The sequence below is a fragment of the Notamacropus eugenii genome, chromosome 2, assembly GCF_028372415.1.
Source record: "Notamacropus eugenii isolate mMacEug1 chromosome 2, mMacEug1.pri_v2, whole genome shotgun sequence".
Classification (NCBI taxonomy): domain Eukaryota; kingdom Metazoa; phylum Chordata; class Mammalia; order Diprotodontia; family Macropodidae; genus Notamacropus; species Notamacropus eugenii.
Window position 1 is genome coordinate 127,114,571 of NC_092873.1, and position 26,429 is coordinate 127,140,999.

Sequence of the window (26,429 nt, forward strand, 5' to 3'; positions counted from 1 at the left end):
TAGTGCATGTTTAATTGAGAATGTGACTATTCAATGATACTTCAACTTCTCAAAATTAAAACTAATGAATGAAAAAAGGCTACTGATATCTGATGAAATTGGGCATTTACAAGTCATCTTTCAATGGCACAATGTAGCTTTTAAGATTGGGATATGTCATTTATTTTCATTTGAAATATATAAATTATATATATTCTCATGCTTGTATAAATAAAATAAACAATTTCTGAAGTGTGTATATATACATATTCTACATATGCATATAATCTATATTTATACATACAAATAACATATATACATATATATAATATGTAATACACATATCAGAAATGATCACCAATTCACCAAACATGGGAATATGCATAATATATGTACACATAAGCATATATCTGCATATATATCTATTCACATAACATATTCAGATATACACAAAGTACATACCTATATATACATATACATGTGTATATGTATATATTTATAAGTACATATAGACACGCATATTTATATGTATAGATAGTGAGGAGGTAGGTATAGTAGAGAATATAATGGATTTGAAGTCAGAGAACTTAGTTTTTAATCTTACTTTTCAACTCCTTGCATCTTGGTTCCCTTAAATTAAAAAAAAACCCTAGGGTTGGACTAGAATTATAGAACCATATATTTAGAGCTGAAAGACACCTTGGAAGCCATCGTGTATAGTCTTCTCATTTTACAGATGAGGAAACTGAGACCTTGAAGTGTCACGCAATGTCACATAAGTAAGTAAACAACAAAAGTGAATGCCATTACTTCTCAAGTCCTTCTTATTTTAAATTGATAATTGTGCAATTTAAATTGATAATCCATGCATAAATGTGGATTATTTTCCATAACATGTATCATCATCATCATTATCATCATATATATATATATATAATTTATATAGTGCTTACTATGAGCCAGGCACTTTCCAATTATCATCTCCTTTGATCCTCACAATAACCCTGGAAGGTAGCTGCTATTATTTTCATCCTCAATTTATAAAGGAGAAAACTGAAGCAAATGGAGTTTAAGTAAATTGCTCAGGGTCATACAGCTAGTAAATGTTTGAGATTGTATTTGAACTCACATCTTCCTGACTCCAGGTCTGTCATGCTACAATAATTTATTATAAATTATATTTCTATAGTGCTTAATATTTTGCAAAGCATGTGCATACATTATTTCATTTGATCCTCCAACAAAACTGAGAAGAGAACACATCTTTTTTATTTTCTGCAAAAATGTGGAAGCTAGAAGTCAGGAACCTCTCTCTATCCCATGTAAAATCATTGAATTTGATAGTTAGAAGCATCCATGGACATCATCTAGAAAAATGAGCGGATGAATTTTTCACTTTTTACTTGAATGTCCTATAAAATTAATTATTAAAGGGCCAAAAATATAGGAATAAGGGAAACGATGAAAAATCCATTTTGTCACATAATTGCCTATTCCAAAAAGAACTGAGATTTTTAGCATTATATGTATATGCATGGCCATAGCCATAATGGGAAAATAAACTTACAAAATATAATCTTAGAATTGGAAGGGTGCTTAGAGGCTACATGTCCAACCTCATGATTTTATAAATGAGGAAACTTAGATCTGGAGGGGTAAAATGATCTACTCTAGATGTCTCAAGCAGTTAGTTGACAGAATAGATATTTAAACCCCAGGACCTATTCTTCCAAAGTCATTGTTCTTTGAAATACACCATGTTGCTAGTTGCAGTTGGCTTTGAAACAAACTTTGTTATTTAGAAAATATTCTGGCTACAATAACAGTGAATTCTGATTACTGTAACTGAAAATTAGCAACCTTTTAAATATCCTTTTTGCTCACCAACAACCCAGAGCCCTCTCTGGAGACAGGCCTGAGGATTTGATGTTTGCCTAACATGGTCAACCATATATGCTTGAAACATAGTCAGATATCAGATAACCCAAATTCCCAAATTCTCTCTCTCCTCTCTCTCTGCATATATTTAGACACACATACATAGACATCTACATTGTGTGTGTTCATCCTTTGTTGCTGAAGACGATCATGCCATCAGAGAAATGATGATATGACTTGCACTTGACTTTGTTTTGAGTGAGGGAGAGCTGTGCAGGTCACCAGCCTCACTTCTCCTCCAAGCTTTGACATCAGGTTGAGAGCAGAGTGCAGTTCTGCCATGCTGGTACAGACTGAGTAAGAGCAGGCTTTAGGGAACTGAATTGCTGGTGGCTGCTGTGGATTCCTGACTTCTCAGCCCACAAATGCTAAAGACAGCTTCAAAGGTCAGTGGAAAGGTCTCTCACCTGGCTAAGAAGGGAGAATGGTCCAGACCCAGCCCCAGTCCCAGTCCCAGCCCCAGCCCCAGCCTCAGGGTATCTGCAGCCACTGCTGAAGTTGAGGCTGCTTCTGGAGCTCTCCACTTAACAAAGCTCAAAAGTAAAGTCTGGTTGGGGAAATAAGCAAACAGGGGAAAAGAAACAGACTATATATAGATTCTTACTTTTTTGGTGAAGAGGTATTTTCTTAGGTCATTGGTGACAAGGAAGATCAAAACTTACATCCAGAAGAAGACATCAAAGCCAAAGTTCCTCCATCCAAAGCCTCTAAGAATAATAGTAATTGATCTCAGGCCGTGGAAGAGCTCAAAAAGGATTTTGAAAATCAAGTCAAAGAAGTAGAGGAAAAGTTGGGAAGAGAAATGAGAGTGATGCAAGAAAATCATGAAAAACAAGTCAGTAGCTTGCTGAAGTAAATGACAAAAAAATGCTGAAGAAAACAATAGCTTTAAAATTAGACTAGCCCCAATGGCAAAAGAGGTCCAAAAAATCAATGAGGAGAAGAATGCCTTAAAAAGCAGAATGAGCCAAATGGAAACACAGGCCCAAAAGTTCACTGCAGAAAATAATTCTTTAAAAATTAGAATGGGACAAACGGAAATGAATGACTTTATAAGAAACCAAAAAATTATAAAATAAAACCAAAAGAATGAAAAAATAGAACACATTAGAGGATTGGAGGGCTTGGAATATGATATTCTGGAGATCAAAGAAGCTAGAATTAAAACCAAGAATCACTTATTCAGCAAAACTGACTATAATACTTCAGGGGAAAAAATGGAACTTCAATGAAATAGATGACTTCCAAGTATTCTTGTTGAAAAGATCAGAACTGAATAGAAAACTTGACTTTCAAATACAAGAATCAAGAGAAACATGAAAAGGTAAACAAGAAAGAGAAAACACAAGGAACTTACTAAAGTTGAACTGTCTGCATTCCTACATGGAAAGATGATATTTGTAACTCATGAGACCTACCTCAGTATTAGGATAGTTGGAGGTAATATACATGTGTGTATGTATGTGTGTGAATGTGTATATATATATACATATATATATATATATATATTTATATCTAGATGTATATATATATATATATATATATAGAGAGAGAGAGAGAGAGAGAGAGAGCTATCTATCTATATGGAGAGAGAGAACACAGGATGAGCTGAATATGAAGAGATTATATCTAAAAAAGAAAATTAAGGGTTCAGAAGAATGTACTAGGAGAAAGAGAAAGGGATAGATTGAATGTAGTAAATCATCTCACATAAAAGAAGCAAGAAAAAAACCTTTACGATGAGAGGGAATAAGTGAACCTTCCTTTCATTGGATTTGGCTTCAGGAGGGAATAAAATACACACTTTTGGATATGAAAGTTTATCTTACCCAACAGGAAAGCAGGAGGAAGGGGATAAGAGAGGGGGGATAATACAAGGGACAGCAGATTGGGGGAAGGGGTAATTGGAAGCAAACACTTTGGTAGAGGGACAAGTCAAAGGACAGAATTGAATAAATGGAGGGTGGGACACGATAGAGGGAAATATAGTTAGTTGTTCACATCACTGTTATGGACGTGTTTTGCATGAGATTGCCTTCTCAATGAGGGTGGTAGGGAGGAGGAAAGGAGTGAATGTAGAACTCAAAGCTTAAAAATGAAGTTAGAGGTTGTTTTTACATGCAACTAGAAAATAAGATATATAAGCAATTGGGTATAGAAATCTACCTTACTCCACGGGAAATTAGAAAGGAAAGGGATAAGGGGGGGGAGGTGATAGAAGGGAGGGAAGATTGGAGGAAAGGGTAATCAGAATACATGGTGTCCTGGGGTTGGGGTAGGGAGGAGATGGGGAGAAAACTTAAAATTCAAAATTTTGTGGAAGTGAATGTTGAAAATGGAAAATAAATAAATTTATATATATATATACACACACATATGTGTGTGTGTGTGTGTGTGTGTGTGTGTGTGTGTGTGTGTGTGTGTGTGTGTGTGTGTGTGTGTGTGTGTATAGAAGATCTGGCCAGACAACTGATAAAGTAACTAAACTGTGAGAAGGTCACATTGCCAGTATGTGTCAGAGGTGGGAACAGAACTGCCTCTATCTAAGTCATGCACCCTCTAAGTTGCCTAATTGAGAGACTGAAAAAAACCCAAATAAACAAAACAGCTAAAAAAGAAAAAACCTCTCTATTTGCTTAGAAGATAAAGTAAAAATTCCTAGATTGTTATTTAAAACTCATTCTAATCTATTCCTTGCTTTGTTTCCCTCTATTCACTTCACATATTCTATCTTCCAGTTACCCAGGACTAATTGCTCTTTGTGTCGCAGTGACACTGTTCCATTTGCTATTTTACAAATACAACACTCAATCTTTGACCCTGGGCATTTCCAGAGGTTGTCTTCCATGCCTTGAATTCTTTCCTTCTTCATTCTCCACCTCCTGGCTTAAGTGTCTTCTTTCAAGTCCCAGCTAAAATGTCACCTTCTGTAGGATGTCTAGTCCAATCCCTCTCAATTCTAATGCTTCCCTTCTGTTAATTATTTCTTATTTCTCCTGCATATAGCTTTTAGTATGTATTTGTTTGATTATTGTTTCCCTCGTTAAATTGTGAGCTCCTTCAGGGCAGACTCTCTTTGGCCTTTGTTTGTATCCCTAGCACCTGGCCTATACTAGGCATTAAATAAATATTTATTGATGAGACTGTGTGTGTGTGTGTGTGTGTGTGTGTGTGTGTGTGTGTGTGTGCATGTGTTTTAAATCTTGTCCAGACTTTTCCCACTCTCATCTATTTCCACAGGTCTGGAACTTGGTGTTTTTTTCACCTACATCTCTATTAATTGATATCTCAGGGTCTAATTTATGTACAACATACTTCATGAAAACTTCCCCAATTCATGGAACTGGAATGATCCTTCCCTCTTCAAATTTTCTTAGAGCACATTGATCTATCCCTTACTCTTATCATACATATATGTATATATATATATATATATATACATATATATATTTATGTACACATACATATATAACAGATATAATATCTTATATCATATTTGTTTGGGTATATCTCTTATATATCTATTAGAATATATGTTCTTTGAGTGTGATGATTTCAGGGCAGAATCCTCTGAAGAAGATTTGGTAGATTTGTTCAATTATTCAATGAATAAGCATTTATTAAACACTTACTATGTGCCAGACACTGGGCTAAACTTTAGGGATCTAAATGGTTGTATATCACACCTAAAATTTTGTCTTATTATCTATATTGTAAAATATATTTTTCTTGATAGAAAATATAGCTTTTCTTGTATTAAATTATAGATTCAGGGCACAAATTGACCTTAGGTCATACGGTTCAGTTTTCCTCAAAATCAGAGCAATGTACCCACAACATGCCATAGAATGTGTCCATGAGGGGCCATGGAGGGGTGTGATCAACCAATCAGAAGATGTAAACATAGGCTGCATAGCTTTTTCCCCTCAATGGTCCAGTGACACTTCGTACACAACATTCTTTTATTCATTACCACACAACATTTTCTTAGTCTTTACCCTTCTACTTCATATGAATGACCTTTTCATTGGCCCTGTGGGTGGTTATCACATAACTAGGACCCAGTCACTCTCGAAGCTATGTAAGCAAAATCCTCTACTCCATTACCATGAATCACCCTCCCTGGTCCCTGTATAAACTTTTGACTGTTGCAAGTATCCTTCTATTGGAGGACTCTATACTATAAACTGTCCTATTCCTTCATACATTATATACATGAAACAAATTTTTGTTTTGGTGAGATACAGTGAGTTATTTTATATGAGCAAGTACAGAGCAGTTTGATTTATATTACAGATCTCATAACATCATCTTTTCCTCCAAACTCACCTCTTCTTCCTTATTACTGTTGAGGGGACTGTATCTTTCCAGTTATTCCAATTTGCAATCTCACTGTTGTTCTAGACTTCTCACTCTCCCTCACCCTAAACATGTAAAATTGGTTACTAAATTTTGTCATTTTTATCTCTGACAACTCTCACAGTTGACCCCTTCTAGGGGCAGCTAGGTGATAAAGTAGATAGAGCACAGCCTCTGGAGTCAGGAGGACCTGAATTTATATCAGGCCTTAGACACTTGACACATACTAGCTTTGTTACCCTGGGCAGTCACTTAACCTTAACTGCTTTGCAAAAAACCTCAAAATACCCCAAACCAAAAAATCCCAACATAACAACAACAGAATATTTGACCCCTTCTTACATAGCCACATCCTGACGTTAGCCTCTCAGAAATCTTTGCCTAGGCTAACAATTCTCAAAGTGTAGTCCATGGAACTCTGGGGAGTCTTTAAAACCTTTTTTGGGTGGCCATGAGTTCAAAACTACTTCCATAATAATACTAAGATATTTTAATTTCTTAGTGTACAAATACAGATAGCTATAACTCACTTAAACAAAATCTCTTTAGACTATTCTCAATAAGTTTTAAGAGTATAACATAGTCCTGAGACCAAAACACTTGAGAATTGCTGGCAAAGAGCATTACAAAAGCCTCCTGTTTCATCTCTCTGCTCACATTTTCCTCCTCTCCAATCCATTTTCCACACAGCATCCAAAGTGATTTTCTTAGGGCATCGCTCCAACCATGTCACTTCCCTATTTGATAATCTTTTGGGGCTCACTATTGTCTCAAGGATCAGATATAATTTAATCTTTTAAAAATTTCTGTGTTTTTTATCATATTACACTTAATTATTAGTATGGTAGTCCATTATATAATTTGTAAGTAAGCAAATACACAGCTATTGAAGATGTGTGTACATTCTTTTCTTTTTTCTTTCTTCTTTTTGTTTTTTTTTTACTGCTAGAGGTTGATGGTCAAAAGAGGTTGAAGATCTGCCCTAGATAACTCCTGAAGCCCCTTTCATCATTGGCCACATGATCTTTTGAACAGAAAGCTAAATGATTGATTTTTATTATCCGTATGTCACACCAAAGAAAAAGGGAAAATAAACAAGTGGCAGCCATATTATTCTCCACTACCCTCATAGAAGTGGTACAGGTGGGCAGAAAGTTAGATACACTGTGGACGCAGTAGAAATAGCAGCATGTGAACTGGAAATGCTGGAATGGCAGCGTTTGCAGCTAAAACTGTGGCAGACTGAGGTTAGGATATGATGCCACCCTCTGACTCAAACATCTGCTTTAGGGGCCTGGAAATGCAAATGTATTTTCCACAGGGACTAACTTAGAACTCAATTTAGTTTATCTAATTGGCAGAAATTTCTTATGCTGTGTATTTGAACAATGTAATTTACCAGTGCAAAAGTGAAACAAGTCTTACTTTTTGACTGGTTATTTTTCTACAAAGGAGATATATTACCCCAATGTTACATTTAACCCAGAAACTCTTGAAAATGCAGATAAACACAAGATATGTCATTACCATATAATATTATAACACATAGGAAGAAGTGAATTTGGTATAGAGCAGAGATTTCAAACATATAGGGAATATATACATTAGCAACTATATTGGAAATTATTATTTTAGAGCAGCAGTTCTCAAAGGGTGATCTGGGGAGCCCTAGAAGTCCTTGAGACTCTTTCAGGGAGTCCAGGAGTACAGAACTATTTTCATAATAATACTGAGATGTTTTAATTTATATTCTAGTAAATACTGATAGAGATGACCCACATAAACAAAAGCTCCTTGCAAAGTGTCCTCAAAACTTTGCAAGGGTGTAAAAGCTTGAACACCATTATCTCAGAGAGTTAACTAGGTGTACTGAGAGTTTAAATGACTTTGGTCAAAGTCATTTATGAAATAAATGCTAGAAGCAGGACTTTAACACTGGTCTTCCTCAATCTGAAGGCCATTCCCTGTTCCACTAGACCAGGTCAATATTCCTCTCTGAAATTGAATAGCACGAATGAATGTCTTTTTCCTTCCCCTACTGCCTACTCTAAGAAGAAGAAAAAAAGTTTCCAAAGGCTCATTTATACCTTTCTGGGCCAGGATGTAATAGATGAAAAGATAAGAATATACCGATCTTTAGGTTGGCCCATACACCTTCAGACTGTGTATCCAAAGCATTCATAGCTAGCCATGTTGATTTAAGAGACATCACAAATGTAATTTGTTGTCACGTATGTATGGATTGTGTTAAGGGAACAAGCTCTGCTCAAGAATAAAGAGATTTAAATATGGAATCAATCCTGAGGAACCCTCGGGTGCCATTGGTTATACTTGGTTTCTGAGGAAGGTTATTTGGGCTGCTTCATCTATTTCAAAACAGAGTTGGAAACATGCTCCAATGTAAGTCTTCCCTCGCCCGCAAATAAATGTGGTAAATGGTACATTTGCTTTATACGTTGCTAGGAGGAATCATTGTGATTTGACTCCTAAAGTACCCTTATAAGGTATTGTCTCAAATCCTGTTTAGTTACTAAGCATAGAGTCTTGGATCACCTAACTTTGCTCAGTCTCACTTTTCTTATCTATGAAATGGAAATAATAGCACTTCTCTTGTGGTGAGGCAACGCAAATGAGGAGCTTTGCAAACATCAAAGTACTACATAATTGTGGATTATTATTATTGCCTACTTCTATGACCTTGGATAAGACCCTTTTCCTCCCTAGGATTCCTTTTCTCATCTGGGAAATTCTGAACCACGTGATTTGTAAGATTTCTCACTCTATATTACATGATCAAATCCTTCTTTTCTCTGAGTCTCAGTTTTCTTAAATTTAAAACAAGGGAGTTGGGATGCAATTCAATTACCCAGTATTCCCTAAACATCTGAACGTTAACTACTCCTTCAGTGGTAAGAGCTACAGGACAAACTGGAAAATAACTCATCAAAACAGAAAAAGAAAGAGAAGAAAAAAAATTAAATCAATAATTTACATCACTTATGACAATGAGCTCAAAATGTGTAGAGTACCTGAATATTAATGCTCATACCATTAAAAATACCAGAAGATGAGATCTGATAACTTTCACAGGTATGGCAATGGGGAGGATTTATAACCAAACCAAGGGCAATCAAAAAAATAAAAGAAATTAATTTTATTGTATGAAATTTAAAAGCTTTTGTTCAAAAAAAGAAACATTATTACAGCTAAGAAGGAGGAAGTGAATCAAATATCTTCAATAAGACTCTATCAAAGATACATAGAAAATCAATACAAAATTTAAGACATTTTAATACTAGAGACTTAATTACTAGAAGTAATGAATGCATGATCTAAGGAAATGAACAGTAATTAGAGAATGGAAAAACACTTGCAACATCATGAAATATTGTACAAAATTAATAAAAAGAAGGGAAACAGACATCAAAATAACTTTAAGATTTCATCTCCCACAGAAAACTGGTAAAGATGACAAAAGGATAAGAATGAATAACATTGGAAATGCTGTAGAAAAATTATCACTATGACACTAGTAATGGACCTGTGAATTAGTACAACTATTTGGCAAGGCAATTTGAAATTATGCAAAAAGTAACTACTAAAATGCCCATTCTTTTTGACTGTGAGATGTCATTGTTAAATATATACCTCAAGGAGATCAAAGGGTCCCATGCATACCAAATATTCACAGAAACACTGTTCTAAGGCTAAAAGAAGTTGAAAAAAGTGGATGTTAATTATGACATATAGAAAAACAACTTGTGGTATATGAAATAGAATACTAATGTGCAAGAAACGATGGATATGAAAAAGTCAGAGAAGTATAGAAAGATAGGAAAACATAAGAACTGATACAGTAGGGAGTCAAAGCAGAAAAATAATATTCATATACTATGATAGTTCAAATGGATTTTTAAAAAGATACAACTGGAATCTTTGTCATTATAAGTTTAGGCAAAGACAAGAGTTGAAAAAATATACTTCTTTTCTCTTTTTGGTAGAAATAAGAAGAATAGGTGCATCTGGAAATATTTCAAGTACTGTCAGTCAAAGTTGGTATATTGTTATATTAACTGTAGTCATGTTTTTTTCTTTATTAAATTTTTGTCACAAAATATGGCTTACTGGGAAGGGAAGGCTGAGGGACAAGTGTGTATGTATGTGTATGTGTGTGTATGTGTGTAGATACATACATATATCTACACACATATGTATATATACACATACATGTGTATGTATATATACACATACACACATACATATATACACACATACACAAATACATACATGTGTATACACACATACATTCAGAAATGAAAGCAACAAAAGCAGAAGGAAGCAGCTTATTTAACAAGAGGATTGGACTCGATGACTGTGAAGGTTCTTCCAAGATAAGATTCTATATCTTATGGATAGGAAGCTGCAAAAATGTGGCTAGGGGGATATAATTTGGTCTCTAACTTTCAACTATACTAAAACAAAAGCTTCTGATAAGGTAAAGATATACCCCCCCCCCCAAAGAGATCCATACTACTGAAAAAATATAAGTAGATGATAAAATAAGTTGAGCAATATGTTCTCAATTGAAAAAAAGTGTCAGGCCTAATTATGGTTAGATAAGGACAGATTTTCTTTCACTGGGAATGTCTGAAATTTAGAATAAAAATGACAAGGAAAAATAATTTGACATGAAGGCAATTGCTTTATACAAAATATTTAGAAATATATTTACTATAAGAAAATCAAATCAAACTGTACTTTATTAGTAATATTTGTATTAAATCTTTGATGCAGAAGCAAGAAAATGATATTGCCTTTATATTAAAATAATAGTAATGGGGCATCCTAAATGTCATCGAAGAGGTTAATGGATAAGGTTGGTACAAGGGCGAGCTTTATATCTAGTTTTGAGTTTTATGTCAAAGAGTCAATTATCTTTGCACTAATGAAGTATTAAGCTCTGAGAGAGACTGCCTGATGAAGGGAACTTTCTTCAACAATCTTCATATTAAGAAGAAGCAAGTAGAATGAAACATACATTTTTCAAGAAGGTATAAATGTTTATATTATACAACTATGTGCCTGGCACTGTACTAAACATTTTATACTTATTGTTTCATGTGATCTTTACAACTTTACAAGATAGGTGCTTTTATTATCCTCATTTTACAGTTCAGTAAATTGAGGCAAATAGATACTAAGTGACTTGCCCAAGGCCACACATCTAATTAAGTCTCTGAGGTTGAATTTGAACTCAGGTCTTCCTGACTCCAGACCACACACTCTGTCCACTGCACTCACCTTGCTGTCTCAAAAGATGACAATACTTGTTATTTGGAGAAATAATCCTTAGTTATAGTGACTTGCTCTTTAATTTCATTGGTATGCATACTTCTAGTGTAAAAAAATTCCCACCACCAATACATTTCATCACTATCTCTGCTGTTTATAGTTTTAGTGAGTTGCAAAGAACACTGACGATTTAAGTGACTTCCCTGGTGCCATGTGACCTACTTGTCATATATCAAAGCAGTTTAATAACCCAGATCTACCATGATCTGAGGGCAGTTTTCTTTTAATTATGTCACAATATCAACAATCCTTAAAGTAACTGAAATAGCCTTAAATTCATGGATTCATCTTAATCAGCTATCATCATGCTGTATCTCACAATGAGGTTACCATGAAGATATTGGATAATATAGATATATTTTTAATGGTTATATAAATTTCCATGAAAATAGAGGCATGCATGAAGGGAAAATAAGTTTGCAAAACTCCAAAGGAAATATGCACAGGCAACAGTCATATAATTCAGATATCCTAATTAAAACTCTACCTTCTGGGCCATGGCTAAGTGGCTGTTTCACAAAAAGCCACAGAATATGGCACCCCACAAAATGTATTATAGATTGGACGATAATCTTTTCTTCCACAAAACATCAGAAGAATTGATTGCAATTATCATTTAATATGTATTTCCTTCTCCTGTCTAACAATCACACTGTATACATGAAACTGAAAGTTGGCATGCCTGTATTCATTTATGGAAGTGTTAAGAGCTATTGATTTAACAGTGAATTGCAGAGTTCCCTTATTGTTCCTGGAAGGAGGCTGCTGAGCCTGAATTAGATGATAGGATAGACTGGAATGCCAACAGACTTAGTTAAGACTAATGAAAAGAAAAGCTCCTTAAAAACTTGTCAAAATAAATTTTATAAATTAGGTTAGCATGATTGATTGTATTGGGCCAAAGTTTCTTGTGTAGGGTTGAAATGAATTTTAATCATATCCTCTCTGTCTGTCTTGTTGTGTGTTAGTCTATTTTATTGATACCCTTGTACTACCTGAAGGCGAAATACAAAAAAAAAAAAAAAATTCCACACATGTATTTAGAAAAGTTAAAAGTTCAGTTTCTTTTATGTTTTTTTAATATGATTCATTTGCTTTGTTTTGTGATACACTGGTACATAAATCAAAGAAAATTGCAATGAATAGATATATTTTTCTCAAAAACATTTTGTAGGGAATAAAACTCAACTGCAAACCTCTATATTAAAGCATATTCTGCTTATAATAATACATTTAATCTTTCCATTCAATCATAAAGTTAATTTAAAGGATTGTATATACACAGGTACATTCTATGCTCACTAAATGTACCAATATCTCCTATGATTTTAATTATCTGTTCCTCAAACCTGATGTTACTCTACCTAGACAAACTTATTTCATTTAAAGGTACCAGAGAGTTTCCCAGGCTCAAAATCTTTGAGTTATCTTCAACTCCTCCCTATCTGTTTATTAATTTTTAAAAATTATTCTTAATCACATCTCCAATATCTATTCTTCCTTGTCCATTTATATTGTGCTTACACTAGTTCAGACATTCATCCCCTAAAAACTGGTCTTTTCTGATCATCTCCTATCTGATCTCCTTGGTCTGGTCTTTCCCCTTCATTTATGCTAGATAGTGCTGACAGTGCATGATCTTCCTAAAATGGTCCTTGTCACTCATAGCCTGCTTTGCTTATGTAATAGGATGAAAGAAAATTTCCTTAACATACATTTCAAACCTTCCATAATCCAGTCTCTTTCTCCTTCTTTAAAAATAGAATCATGAAATCTAAGAGCAATAAATGACCTTAGCTATCTGGGATCATAGTTCATTATGTAACTGACTGAGAATTCCCTGGAACCTGGGAAGAAGGTGCCCTTTCCTAGTCAGGAAAAACACAGAATGCTAATGCCATTTTTGGATAACTCTAATTATTCCAAAGTTTTCCTTCCATCAAGCCTAAATTTGCTTCTCTATAACCTCCACTCATTACTGAACTAGGAATCTTTTGGAGCTTAAATAAGGACAGATCTAAAAAATTATTTTCCCCTTGATAGTCCTTCAAATATATGATAATATCTATCAGTCTACTCTGTTTACTCTTTTCTAGGCTATACAATCCACTTCTTTCAAGCAGTCTTCATGTTATCTTAAAGTTCATTTCCATAGTTTACTATTCTATGAATTTTCTTAATTTCCTAAAACATGGCATCTGCAATGGAACATAATACTCTACACAAAAATCTGATCAAGAAAGAACATAGCAAGACTATCATTTGCTTAGTCTCTCAGTTCAGCTTAAGATCATATTCCTTTTATCCTAAAGAAGTCATAAGAAAAGGGAAAAGGACCCATATGTACACAAATATTTATTGCAGTTCTTTGGGAGGTGCCCAAGAATTGGAAATTGAAGGGATGCCCATCAATTGAGGAATGGCTGAACAAGTTGTGAAATGTAATGCTACAAGAAATGATTAGCAGGCAGATTTCAGAAAAAAACCTAGAAAGACTTATGTGAACTGATACTGAGTAAAAAGAGCAGAATCAGGGAAACATTGTACATAGTAACAGCAATATTGTGTGGTGACTAACTTTGATAGACTTAACTCTTCTCAGCAATACAAGGATCTAAGAGAACTCCAAAAGTCTCATGATGCAAAATGCTATCCACATCCAGAGAAAGAACTACAGAGTCTGAATGCAGATTGAAGCATACTATTTTCTCTTTTTTGTTGTTTCTTTCTTGTGGTTTTCCCCTTTTATTCTGATTCTTCTTTCACAACATAACTAAGGTGGAAACATGTTTAATGCGATTTTACATGTATAGCCTATATATCAAATTGCTTGTTGTTTTGGGGAGGTGGAAGGGAGAACAAATTGGAACTCAAAATCTTATAAACGTGAATATTGAAAACTAAAATAAAAGAACAACAATATACTTACATGTACAGAAAAAAAAATTTAAATGACTAATTAATTACCCTCCCCCCCAAAAAATCATATTCTTTTTCAGGTTACTAGAACACACTATTGACTTAGATTGGTCTTACAATTCACTAAAATATCCAAATTTTTTCAGGTTAACTATTATGTAGTCATCCTTATCTCATTTAACACTTGTGAAATTGATTTTTGCATTTATCTCTATTAAATTCATCTTACCAACTTTTATTATTTGGTTCCAGAGTACCACAGAAACTCAGAGTTAGAAAGAACCTCAGGAATACCAAGATCTTTCAAGATCTTGATTCCATAGTCTAATGTGTTCAATTTCTCTAATAGCTTTAGATCATCTTAATAGTATTTTATAAATATGCCGTTATATGTCATGGTTCAAGTCAATCAAATGACGTTATCCTGAGATGACCTGTCCTTAAACTTACCTCCAGGTGAAAATACTTCTTCACGCAAACTGTATCCCAATCGAAATGTAATATTCATTGTTTTCCAGATGCACAAAGAACATGCACAATAATGTGGCCTGTATTTTTAGCTTATAATTTGTCCTACCATAGATTATCTCTAAGGCTTGACTTTAACTAAACTCTCGATTTATTTAATATGATCAACTTTCTTTAGTCTATATTAATCAAAATAAGCATCTGATTTTTTTTTTTGTAAAATACAGGTGCTATTTACCTCAGGGGCTTACTATGAGGAAAGTCCTTTGTAAATATTGAACTGTTATTATAATAAATATACTGTGAGCATGCAAACACAGTGAGTAGTACAGATTGTGTGCTATCAGTGATATAATGAGTACAATATTGTGAATAGAGTTCTGGACATGGTGCCAGGAAGAACTCGGTTCATATTAGACAATTACTGGGCAAGTCAGAGAAGAAGAAAGCAATAAATATTTGTACGGTACGTACCATACACCAGGAACTGTGCAAAGCACTTTTTACAAATATCTTATTTGATACTAACAACAATCATGCAAGGTAAGTGCTTTTAGTAGCATTTTATGGATGAGGAAACTGAGGCAAAAATAGATTAAATGACTTGCCCAGGGTAAGAAAGCTAAGAAGCATATGCGATCAGATTTGAACTTAATTTTTCCTGATTTAATGTCCAGTGCATCCACCAAATCACCAGCTCCCTTTCTGAGACTCCCATATAAAATGAGCATTATAGTATCTTTAGCCCTTACCCCACATAGTTGTTGGGAGAAGAAAGTAAATGCTGTGGGAAAAGTGCTTTGAAAACTTTAAAGCACCGTCTAAATGTCAGTTATTTTTATTTGTCAAAATGCATACATAGAGTTAGAAGAGATAAAAGAAGTGCAGAGGTTAAAATAAGTAGAAAAAAATCTATATCATTTTTAGTCAGGACAATTGCATGGACAAATTAAACTTTGCTTGTAATGTTTTGAAAAAGGATCAGTGAATGAAAAAGTTATATTTTTTTATTTTTTTAAGCTATTAGAGAAAGTTTTCAGAGAAAACTATATGTTCTTTGGCTTAGAAAATGGTTAGATACTTTTTCCAGCTGAAATTAAGAATCTATGGGGGAATTGGCAGAAAATAAAGATTATTATAAAGTGCTGAAGCAGTATGAGAGGTGTCTGGAAGACCACTGTTATCTAAGAAATCTTCTCAAAGTATGGACTCAAAACATCTTTTGTGTTGCTTCGAAAGCTCTCACACAGCATCCAACCAACACAAACACCTCCTTCAAATGGTTTAGAATTAATAGAATGTGGATTTCCTATCATTTGGATCTTTGGGAAGTTTTTGATTTCCGGAAAGCAATAGAAAGTCAAGCATTTTCCCACTGTGAAATCACCTGTAATATCCTTTACATATAAACTAAATTTTCTCCAAAAAGAATGTTAAAACCCCTTCTAGTCTATGAATAAATAGGGATAAAACCATTAAGGGCAATTAAATAGGAAATCAGCCATGTAAATGAACATGTTAATATGTTTCTGCTACATTTCTGCTACATTCTAGAGTCTTGTTTCTTATACATTTCTGAGAAAAACAGAGACATTGTGACAGAGCAAGGGGAGAAAGACAAAAAGAAGAGAGAAAAGAGAGAGGAGAGAGAGACAGAGGAAGACAGACAGATAGAGAGACCAAGACAGACAGAGATAGACAGAGACATAGAGATGGAGACAAAGAGACTTAGACAGAGACACACAGAGACAGAGACACACAGGCAGAGACAGAGAGAAGGGAAAGAAGAGAATACTTTGCATTTATGCCTTGCGTCAGTTTCCACTTTGAAACATTAGGTTCTCACCTAAGCTAAGTAATGAAAATCTTGGTACTCCATCTAGTCCTTAATATTAAGCTAACTATACCTAAATAGGTAAAAAGCCCATGGATACCTGCAAAAATAAAGCTCATTTAAAAAATGTTCTAATCATTTAAATTACAAACTTTTGGACTCTATTGTATCAAATATACTTCTATAAATTTTGAGCAATGTAAATCAGATACAAGGACAGGCATTAACTAATTTATTCTTAACTGTAATGTCTTTGAAGTCCAAGTTATTTCATGATTGTTCAAGCAGTTTAGCTGATCATAATAATGACTGATGCCTTAACTGGACTTACATATTCTTCATAGGCCTCATGGGCTGGGGGAGGAGGTGGCCGGTATCCTGGAACAGCTGGAGCTCCTCTTGTTCTAGGAGTTGGAACCCCTCTTGCTACTGGGGGTACTGGAAGAGAACCACGTGTCACAGTTGTCCCCCTGGGTGCTGGAACACCTCGTCCAGGTGGTGGGGGAGGAGGAATTGCACCCCCACGGCCCCTATGAGAAAAAAAAAAAAACTTAATATACCAATGACACATAAAGGAAGAGTGAACAAAGATGATACATGATGGAAGGCTATCAAATATCATGTCTATGATCATAAGATAATAGGTCTAGACCTGGAATATGCCTATCAATTTAGTCTATCCAGATTATTTTACAAATGAAATCAGGAGCATTACAGATGAAGTGACTTGCTCAGAGTCATACAACTAGTAAATGCAGAGTTGAGATTATAACTCAGGCATTGTGCCTCCTATTTCAATATTTTTACTTTCTTTTTATTTTCCCCTCCTCTTGCTCTTCCTCCCCTTCCCTTCTCTCTTCCTCTTCCCCTTTTCCTTTTCTTCCCCTTCTTCTTTTTCCTCCTCCTCTTCTTCAGAATGAATCTGTTCTGGAAGTGCAGAGATCACTCATGATCCCAATCTTACTGCAGATCAACATGGGGGAATGATTCTGTCCTTTTTGTGATGTGACCCAGCCTTCCACCTATCCCATCTCACACCCTTAGGCAGCCTGATGACCCAGGATTTTCAGGGACTCCTCATATTAATGTTGAATTTAGTTCAATTGACTTCGCCTGCTGCATCTCAGAACTTCTGAGCTTAAGTAATCCACCAGGCTCAACTTCCCCAATGGCAAGAATTACAGTCCAATATCATGACACTAACTCTTTCTAATACACCTACCATACCCCTTAGGAGGATGAAACAGGCATGGAATTCCATTCATGTAACATGGAAAATTAAGGTACAGAATTATAACACCATGTTGATCTAAAACTACAATCTAGATCTGACAGGTCTGGGTTTATAGTGATGAGAGCCTTGGATTTGCAGTGAGTGTTACTGGGTTTGAATTCAAACTCTGTCCCTTATCAGTTGTGTAAATTTGGAAAAAAAATATGTAATCTCTTTGAGCTTTAGTTTCCTCAGATATAAACTAGAGATAATAATATTTGCACTATGTTCTCCAAAAGGCTGTGAGCTAATCATTTCATAAACTTTTAAGCAATATAGGAAAGTGAACTGTGTATTGATAATACATTATCAGTTTAATTATCTACACATTTAGTGATATGTCAAGGTCATGTATATATAGTTCTAGTTTTGAAGATGGTTGATGCTGTTACCTCTCAAACAAAAGAAATACACTTCCCACTCTCTTTGCCTAGACGTGTGCTTTCATAAGCACAGAAGAGCTCTCATCATTAAAATTTCCTCAAATGATAAAGAATAGTCACTAGTATACAATTTACAACTTAAGAAAATTTCTTATGATCTGGAAAGGTTAAGCAAATTACTCAGGAATGAACAGCTATTAAAAGTCACGGATAAGACTTGAATTCATGTTTTCATCTAGACTCTGAGGTTGGTTCTCCATACACTATTCCACACTGCATTTTATATATTACTAACATTAATTTTACTAAAATTTCTAATGATCAAAGCAAACAAAAATAGTTACATTATATTGCAATATATTTGTAATTACATGAAATTTTAATTTAATGTTCTTCTCTTCCTAGGAGCTTTTTATGTTGTTAAGTTGCCATCCAAAGGTGTAACCTGAACCACAGCTCATCTTACTGTAACCATGGAGCTGGGGAAACTCATCAGCATACCATTCTAAGAAAATGACTAAATGCTTTTTCCGCCATAGGAATGAAGAAAAATGCTATTTTCTCTAACAGGAGCAGATCAAATGGGATCGGTCAAATTTTATGACATTCAGAGGCCTCTGGAAAGGTTCCACATACTTCTGAAACATGTAAGGAATTAGGCTATTTTTCTTTTGATTATTTCTGAAAGGATGGCCTCCATTTTTTCATCTGTAAAACAAGGAGGTTTGACTATGTGATCTATTGGGTCCTTTCAAGCTGTGAAAAGTTTAGTGACTCAGAGAACATCAGAATATTTCATGCTAGAATTTCATGTGTTTGATTCTCTTGTCCTACCTTATCTGTCATGCCTTATCCTTCCAACTTCAAGGATGCTTTTGAAGTGCTATCTACTGAGCCAAGTTAAAAACCTCTTCACCCAGAAATGGTGCATTTTTCATCAGATGAAAAATCCTTTGAGAAATTTGTCTACAGGTTATTTGAAGAATTTTCAAATTATGGTTTCATCAGCTGTGTAGTACATATCAAATTAACATATATAGTCCACACTTGGCTGTCTCTTTTGCATCATAACTGAAATATTAGATCTTTCATCTGGAATATTTCAAAAAATGATTCTAAAATAAATATATTCAAGACATGATTCACTGCGTGTTTATAATAATATTTCAGCTTTGATATTTTTACATATTAACTTGCATTCTTGAAGGGTACTTAGTACTTTCTAATTTCTGTATTATTTCCTTTTCTAATATTTTGTTAGGAGTGTGAAAATGATACATCCCTACTTTCTTGTTTTCAATAATCAGGGATATTTTTTCTGCTTGTTTTTAAATAGGACATAGTTTTACTCAATTTGGTACCTTGTTGATATATAAATAGCACCAATGATGTCAAGTCTACATTAAAAGTGAGTTTTTTTCATTCTTTTGTCATAATCTGTCATACTGATCTATATCTTGTTGCTGTTCCCAGTTGGCTCCAGAGGAAAAGTGAGGCTGGTGATTTTGTACAACCCTCCTTCACTTAAATCCAATTCACTTGCAAGTCATGACATCACCTTCCTGATGTCATGGTCTGTTTCAAGAACAAACACCAAGAATAGCAACTAATAAAAAACAAATAAACAAAACATTAATAAAATATCAAATAAAAATTTACATCTAATCTCTATATTTTCAGTGGAAAAAATTATAGACATGTTAAGCAAAACAATAACAATATTTTCTATGTTGTGCTTTAATCACTTACATAGGACATCCCAGAAAGTTTTAGTGGTACCAAAAGATAGTATGAACTGAGAGATTTGGGACACCTTATTTTTTAAATCATTTTTAAAAATATTTTTTATTTAAAATTTTGAATTACAAATTATATCTGTCCCTCCCTCTCTCCCTTTCCAAACTCCCAGAGAAAGTAAGTAATCAGATACAGGTGATACATGTGACATTATGCATAATATTTCCATGTTAGTCATTTTTTATAAGAGACTCAAATAAAAGAAAAAAATGAAGTGAAAAAATAAGAGTGCTTCAGTCTATATTCAAACAATTTCATTCTTTCTCTGGAGGTGGAGAGCATACTTCCTTATTAGTCTTTTGAAATTGTTTTGGATCATTGTTTTGTATCGTACAGTATTGTTACTATGTGAAACATTCTCCTAGTTCTGTTCACTTCACTATACATTAATTCATATAACATTGTTATTTATTTATTTTTAGTTTTCAATATTTATTTTTATAAGATTTTGAGTTCTGAAATTTCCCCTTCACCACTCTCCCTCCTCCTCAAGATGGCATGCAATCTGATATAGGCTATACATGTGCAATCATATTAAACACATTTCTACATTAGTCATATTGTGACAGAGGAATCAGAGCAAAAAGGAAAAAACACAAGAAAGAAAAAAACAACAAAAAATAAAATAGTGATCTGCATTAAGAATATTACTCTTTTCACTGGATGTGAATAGTATTTTCCATCATGAGTCTTTTGGAATTGTCTTAGATCATTGTTTTGCTGGATGAACAAAGTCTATCAAAGTTGGTCATCATACAAAGTTGCTGTTACTGTGTACAATATTCTCCTGGTTCCGCTCATTTCACTTTCCATCAGTTCGTATACATCTTTCCAGGTTTTTTCTGAAATTTGCCTGCTCATCATTTCTTGTGGAACAATAGTATTCCATTAAATTCTCAGACTACAACTTGTTCAGCCGTTCCTCAATTGATGGGCATCCCTTTCATTTCTAAATCCTAACTACCACAAAAATAGATGTTAAAAATATTTTTGTAGAAGTAGATCACTTACTCCCTTTTTTGGATGTCTTTGGGATATAGACTTAGCAATGGTATTACTGGATCAAAGAGTATGAACAGTTTTATAGCCCTTTGGACATTGTTCCAAATTGCTCTCCAGAATAGTTGAATCAGCTCACAACTCTACCAAGACTGCATTGGTGTCCCAGTTTTTCCACATCATCTCCAAGTCCAATATTTTCCTTTTTTTCTGATATTAGCCAATCTGATAGCTGTGAGGTGGCCTCTCAGAGTTGTTTAAATTTGCATTTCTCTAATCAACAGTGATTAAGAGTATTTTTTTTCCACATGACTATAGATAGCTTTTTTTTGTCTGAAAACCACCTGTTCATATCCTTTGACCATTTATCAATTGAGGAATGCCTTGTATTTTTATAAATTTGACCCAGTGTGTTATATATTTAAGAAATTAGGCCTTTATCAGAGATACTTAATACCCTCCTGCCCCAGTTTTCTGCTTTCCTAATAATTTTGGTTGCATTGGTTTTGTTTGTGGAAAATCTTTTAAATTTTTTATAATCAAAATTATTTATTTTACGTTTTGTAATGCTCTCTATACCTTCTTTCATTCTAAATTCTTCCCTTATATATAAATTCCTTATACATAAATCTCTTAATTTGATTATGGTATCATCCTTTATGTGCAAATCATGTATCCATTTTGACCTCATCTTGGCGTACAGTGTGAGATGTTGGTCTATACCTAGTTTCTGCCATATGGTTTTCTAGTTTTCTCAGCAGTTTTTTTTTTTTTGAAACAATGTGTTTTTGTTCTGAAAGGTTGTTTATTTGGGTTTATCATATACTAACTAGATTGATATGTATCTACTATAATGTAATTTGTACTTGATCTATTCCACTGATCCTTCACTCTATTTCTTAGCCAACAGCAGATTGTTTTGCTAATTACTCTTTTGTAATACAGTCTGAAATCTGGTATAGCTAGACTACTTCTAATTCTAATTAGTCTAATACTAGGCTAATTCTTTGGAATTTTTTTTATTGATTTCCTTGATATCCCTGAGCTTTTGTTCTTCCAGATGAATTTTGTCATTATTTTTTAGCTCTATAAAGTAATTTTTTTTGATAATTTGATTGCTATGGCACCGAATAAATAAATTTAGGTAGAATTGTCATTTTTGTCATATTGGCTCAGACTAATCATGAGCAACTACTATTTTCCCAATTATTTAGATCTGATTTTATTTGTGTGAAAAGTGTTTTTGAGTTTTGTTCATATAATTCCTGAGTTTGTCTTTGTGGGTAGTCTCCCGAGTATTTTATACTATCTACAGTTATTTTAAATGGAATTTCTCTTTCTATGTCTTGCTACTGGTCTTTGTGGGTAATATGAAGAAATGTTGATAATTTATAACAGAGGGGAATAATGGGCATCCTTACTTCACCCCTGATGGCATCAGGAAAGCTTCTATCTTAGCCCCATTTACAGATAATACTTGCTGATGGTTTTACAGAAATATTGCTTATCATTTTAAGAGAAGCTCTATGTTGTACAGGCTATTTTTTAAATCAAAACTTTAAGGTAGTACAACAGTTCTTACATTGTCTCTCCTGCATCAATTTTCTGGTCATTTATTTTACTAATGAGAAATTTCACATTCTCTTCCTCATTTTTTATTTTTTAATTTTGTTTTACCATATCTTGATGTCTAACAGAATCATTAGTTTTCACTTGCTCAATTATAATTTTTAAGGAATTATTTTCTTCAGTGAGATTTTTGCACATCCTTTTCCATTTGGCCAATTTTATTTTTTATGGTCTTATTTTCTTCAGTAAATTTTCATATATCTTTTCCCATGCTATTGACTCTTTTTCTCATGATTTTGACAATACTCTCATTTCTTTTCTCAATTTTTCTTCCACTTCTCTAAGTATATTTTTAAAAAAATACTTTTTAAAGTTCTCCCAGGAACTCTTTTTGGTCCAGAGAACAAATTACATTTTTCTTTGAGGCTTCACTTGTAGCTATTTTGACACTATTGTCCTCTTCTAAGTTTACTCTTTGAATCTCCCTGTCACTACAGTAACTTTCTATAGTGAAGTTCTTTTTTTTGTTGCGTGACAGTGTTTTTATGAGAGAGTTGGCCTTTGTCCTGCACTGTCCCAAGGTTTTTGTTCTGGGGTTCAGGGTTTTACTGACTTTCACTGGGTCTTAGGACTTAGCTGTTCGCTTCCACTGCAGGGTAGGCTACCCTTCTTGTTTATACCAGGGTGTGGGACCTCCTACTTGGCTCACCCTGAGTATTTGGTTACGCTGCTGTCCTGCCCTGGAGTGAGGTCTATCTTCAGGATTGTTATTGTAACAGTCTTTCTGGTGGCTGCTCCTGGAGGAGGGATCTTGGAGCTGGTCTATCCCAGGGGTGGGGCCCTGCTGCTCCATTGCTATGGAAATAGGGACTCTCCCCTAGTGACCCTGGGGCAGAAATCTTGGTGCAGATCTGTCCTAGTGTTTGGGCCCTGTTGCTATGGAAACAGAGCTCTCTACTGGTAGGCCCCTGGTGCAGGACCTCATTCTTGGCCAGCCCTGAGGTGGGGTTTTGCTACTGGTCAGCAATGAGGTCAAGGCTTTGTGGGTAGTTTATGCTGGGGGTGAAATGGGTGGGATAGGGCCTTGCTGTGTTGTACAGACTGTTCATTTGCTTAGGTGGTTGCTGGTTTGCAAGAGGGTGGATTGCCACAGGTTTGGATTCTTGTTGCAGGACCCCTTCTGTGAGGCTGGGTGTGGCCCCTGCTGAGGCTTTTGGAGTGGGTTCCCCTCCTTTTCCAGAGAAACAGCCTTTTCCTGCCAGGCTAGTAAGTTGTTTTCCTGGTCCTAAATCAACTTTGAGGTGGTTTTCTTTGGGAGGGCTTCAGAGGGTTCCTTCTTCACTCTACTATCTTGGCACTGGAAGTTCAAAAATGAATCTTTAATATTCATTTCTAAGATATATTTGCTAGGAAAGAACATCAGTTGATGAAAGAGGACAGTAAGGCACCAAAACCAGGGAAGAACAAAGATACCTTCCAATACACACATGTGGCACACCACGCTTCATTTTAAGTGTGCAATGAGGACTTCCTGCAAAATTGCTCCTTACATAAGGATTGAAAATTAACTTGGAAAATAGATGTTGTGGAATTCTTGGGGACCCTGGAACACTCTAAGTTAATTTTTGCAAAATGTTAATACATTATCTTCCTTTTCTCTAATGAAACTTTCTTCAAAATATTTAACTTAAAGTCCCTTTTCTTGTTGGCACATGCACTGATGCCATACAATTATGTGACAGACAAGCAAACAAACAAACAAACAAAAACACTTGCAAATAAATTATTGCTGAGGAAAATATTTTAAAATTAAAACTTCAATGAGGGGGGCAGAGCCAAGATGGTGGAGTAGAAAGACACACATACGCTAGCTCCAAACCCACAGCCCATAAAATATCTGTAAAAAAGAACTCCCAACAAATTCTGGAGCAGCAGAAGCCACAGAACAACAGAGTGGAGGAGATTTCTGTTCCAGAGAGCCCTGAAAACCTCTCACAAAAGGTCCCTTGCACCCCGGACCCAGAGCCGAGCCCAGCCCTGCCTTGGCCACACAGCACTGAGAGGAGTGGATCCGAGCAGGCTTCAGGGACAGAATCTCCAGTAGCTGCGCAGGTCCCTCCACTCATGGGCCCCAAAGGTGGGTGAGAGGGTCTTCTCTGCTTGCCGAGAGGGGAGTGGGGTCCCCCCATAACTCAGGCCCCCTCGGGAAGCAGCAGCTGAGGTAGGAGCAGACCAGGGCTCCCCAAGGAGGCAGGAGCCCAGATCCATTGTTGGAGGTCCTCGAATAAAGTCCCTGAAGGAAATGAGCCCTGTGAGGTGGCCCTGCCCCCACCTAAGCACTTGAACTTAATCTCACACTGAATAGCAGCCCTGCCCCCGCCCAAAGCCCTGAAGCTGGGAAGCAGCATTTGAATCTCAGATCCCAAGCGCTGGCTGGGCAGATCTGGAGGCAAAGTGGATGTGAAGAGAATACTCAGATGTCAAGTCACAGGCTGGGAAAATGCCCAGAAGAGGGGAAAAAAAATAAGACTATAGAAGGTTACTTTCTTGGTGAACAGGTATTTCCTCCCTTCCTTTCTGATGAGGAAGAACAATGCTTAACATCAGGCAAAGACACAGCAGTCAAGGCTTCTGTATCCCAGCCCACCCAATGGGCTCAGGCCATGGAAGAACTCAAAAAGGATTTTGAAAAACAAGTTAGAGAGGTGGAGGAAAAACTGGGAAGAGAAATGAGAGACATGCAAGTAAAGCATGAAAAGCAGGTCCACACCCTGCTAAAGTAGACCCAAAAAAATGCTGAAGAAAATAACACCTTGAAAAATAGGCTAAGTCAACTGACAAAAGAGGTTCAAAAAGCCAATCAGGAAAAGAATGTTTTCAAAAGCAGAATTAGCCAAATGGAAAAGGAGGTTCAAAAGCTCACTGAAGAAAATAGTTTTTTCAAAATTAGAATGGAATAGATAGAGGCCAATGACTTTATGAGAAACCAAGAAATCACAAAACAAAATCAAAAGAATGAAAAAATGGAAGATAATGTGAAATATCTCATTGGAAAAACAACTGACCTGGAAAATAGATCCAGGAGAGACAGTTTAAAAATTATAGGCCTACCTGAAAGCCATGATCAAAAAAAGAGCCTAGACATCATCTTTCATGAAATTATCAAGGAAAACTGCCCTGAGATTTTAGAACCAGGGGCAAAATAAGTATTCAAGGAATCCACAGATCACCGCCTGAAAGAGATCCAAAAAGAGAAACTCCTAGGAACATTGTGGCCAAATTCCAGAGTTCCCAGGTCAAGGAGAAAATATTGCAAGCAGCTAGAAAGAAACAATTCAAGTATTGTGGAAATATAATCAGGATAACCAAGATCTAGCAGCTTCTACATTAAGGGATCAAAGGGCGTGGAATAGGATATTCTAGAAGTCAGAGGAACTAGGACTAAAACCAAGAATCACCTACCCAGCAAAACTGAGTATAATACTTCAGGGGAAAAATTAGTCTTTTAGTGAAATAGATGACTTTCAAGCATTCTTGATGAAAAGACCAGAGCTGAAAG

General features: G+C 35.2%; 1 protein-coding gene across 6 annotated transcripts in view; it reads right to left on the reverse strand.

Moving 5' to 3' along the window:
• The window catches only part of KHDRBS2 (KH RNA binding domain containing, signal transduction associated 2), a 926,489-nt gene that overhangs the window by 267,188 nt on the left and 632,872 nt on the right, over nt 1-26,429 (reverse strand). For all 6 annotated transcript variants that reach the window (XR_011974335.1, XR_011974338.1, XR_011974337.1 and 3 more), the window contains one exon: nt 17,181-17,379. Coding sequence is in view for 2 of the 6 variants with exons in the window: in XM_072642542.1 (XP_072498643.1) it covers nt 17,181-17,379 (199 nt within the window). In the remaining 4 variants the exon portion in view is untranslated. The remainder of the gene's footprint in view (nt 1-17,180; nt 17,380-26,429) is intronic.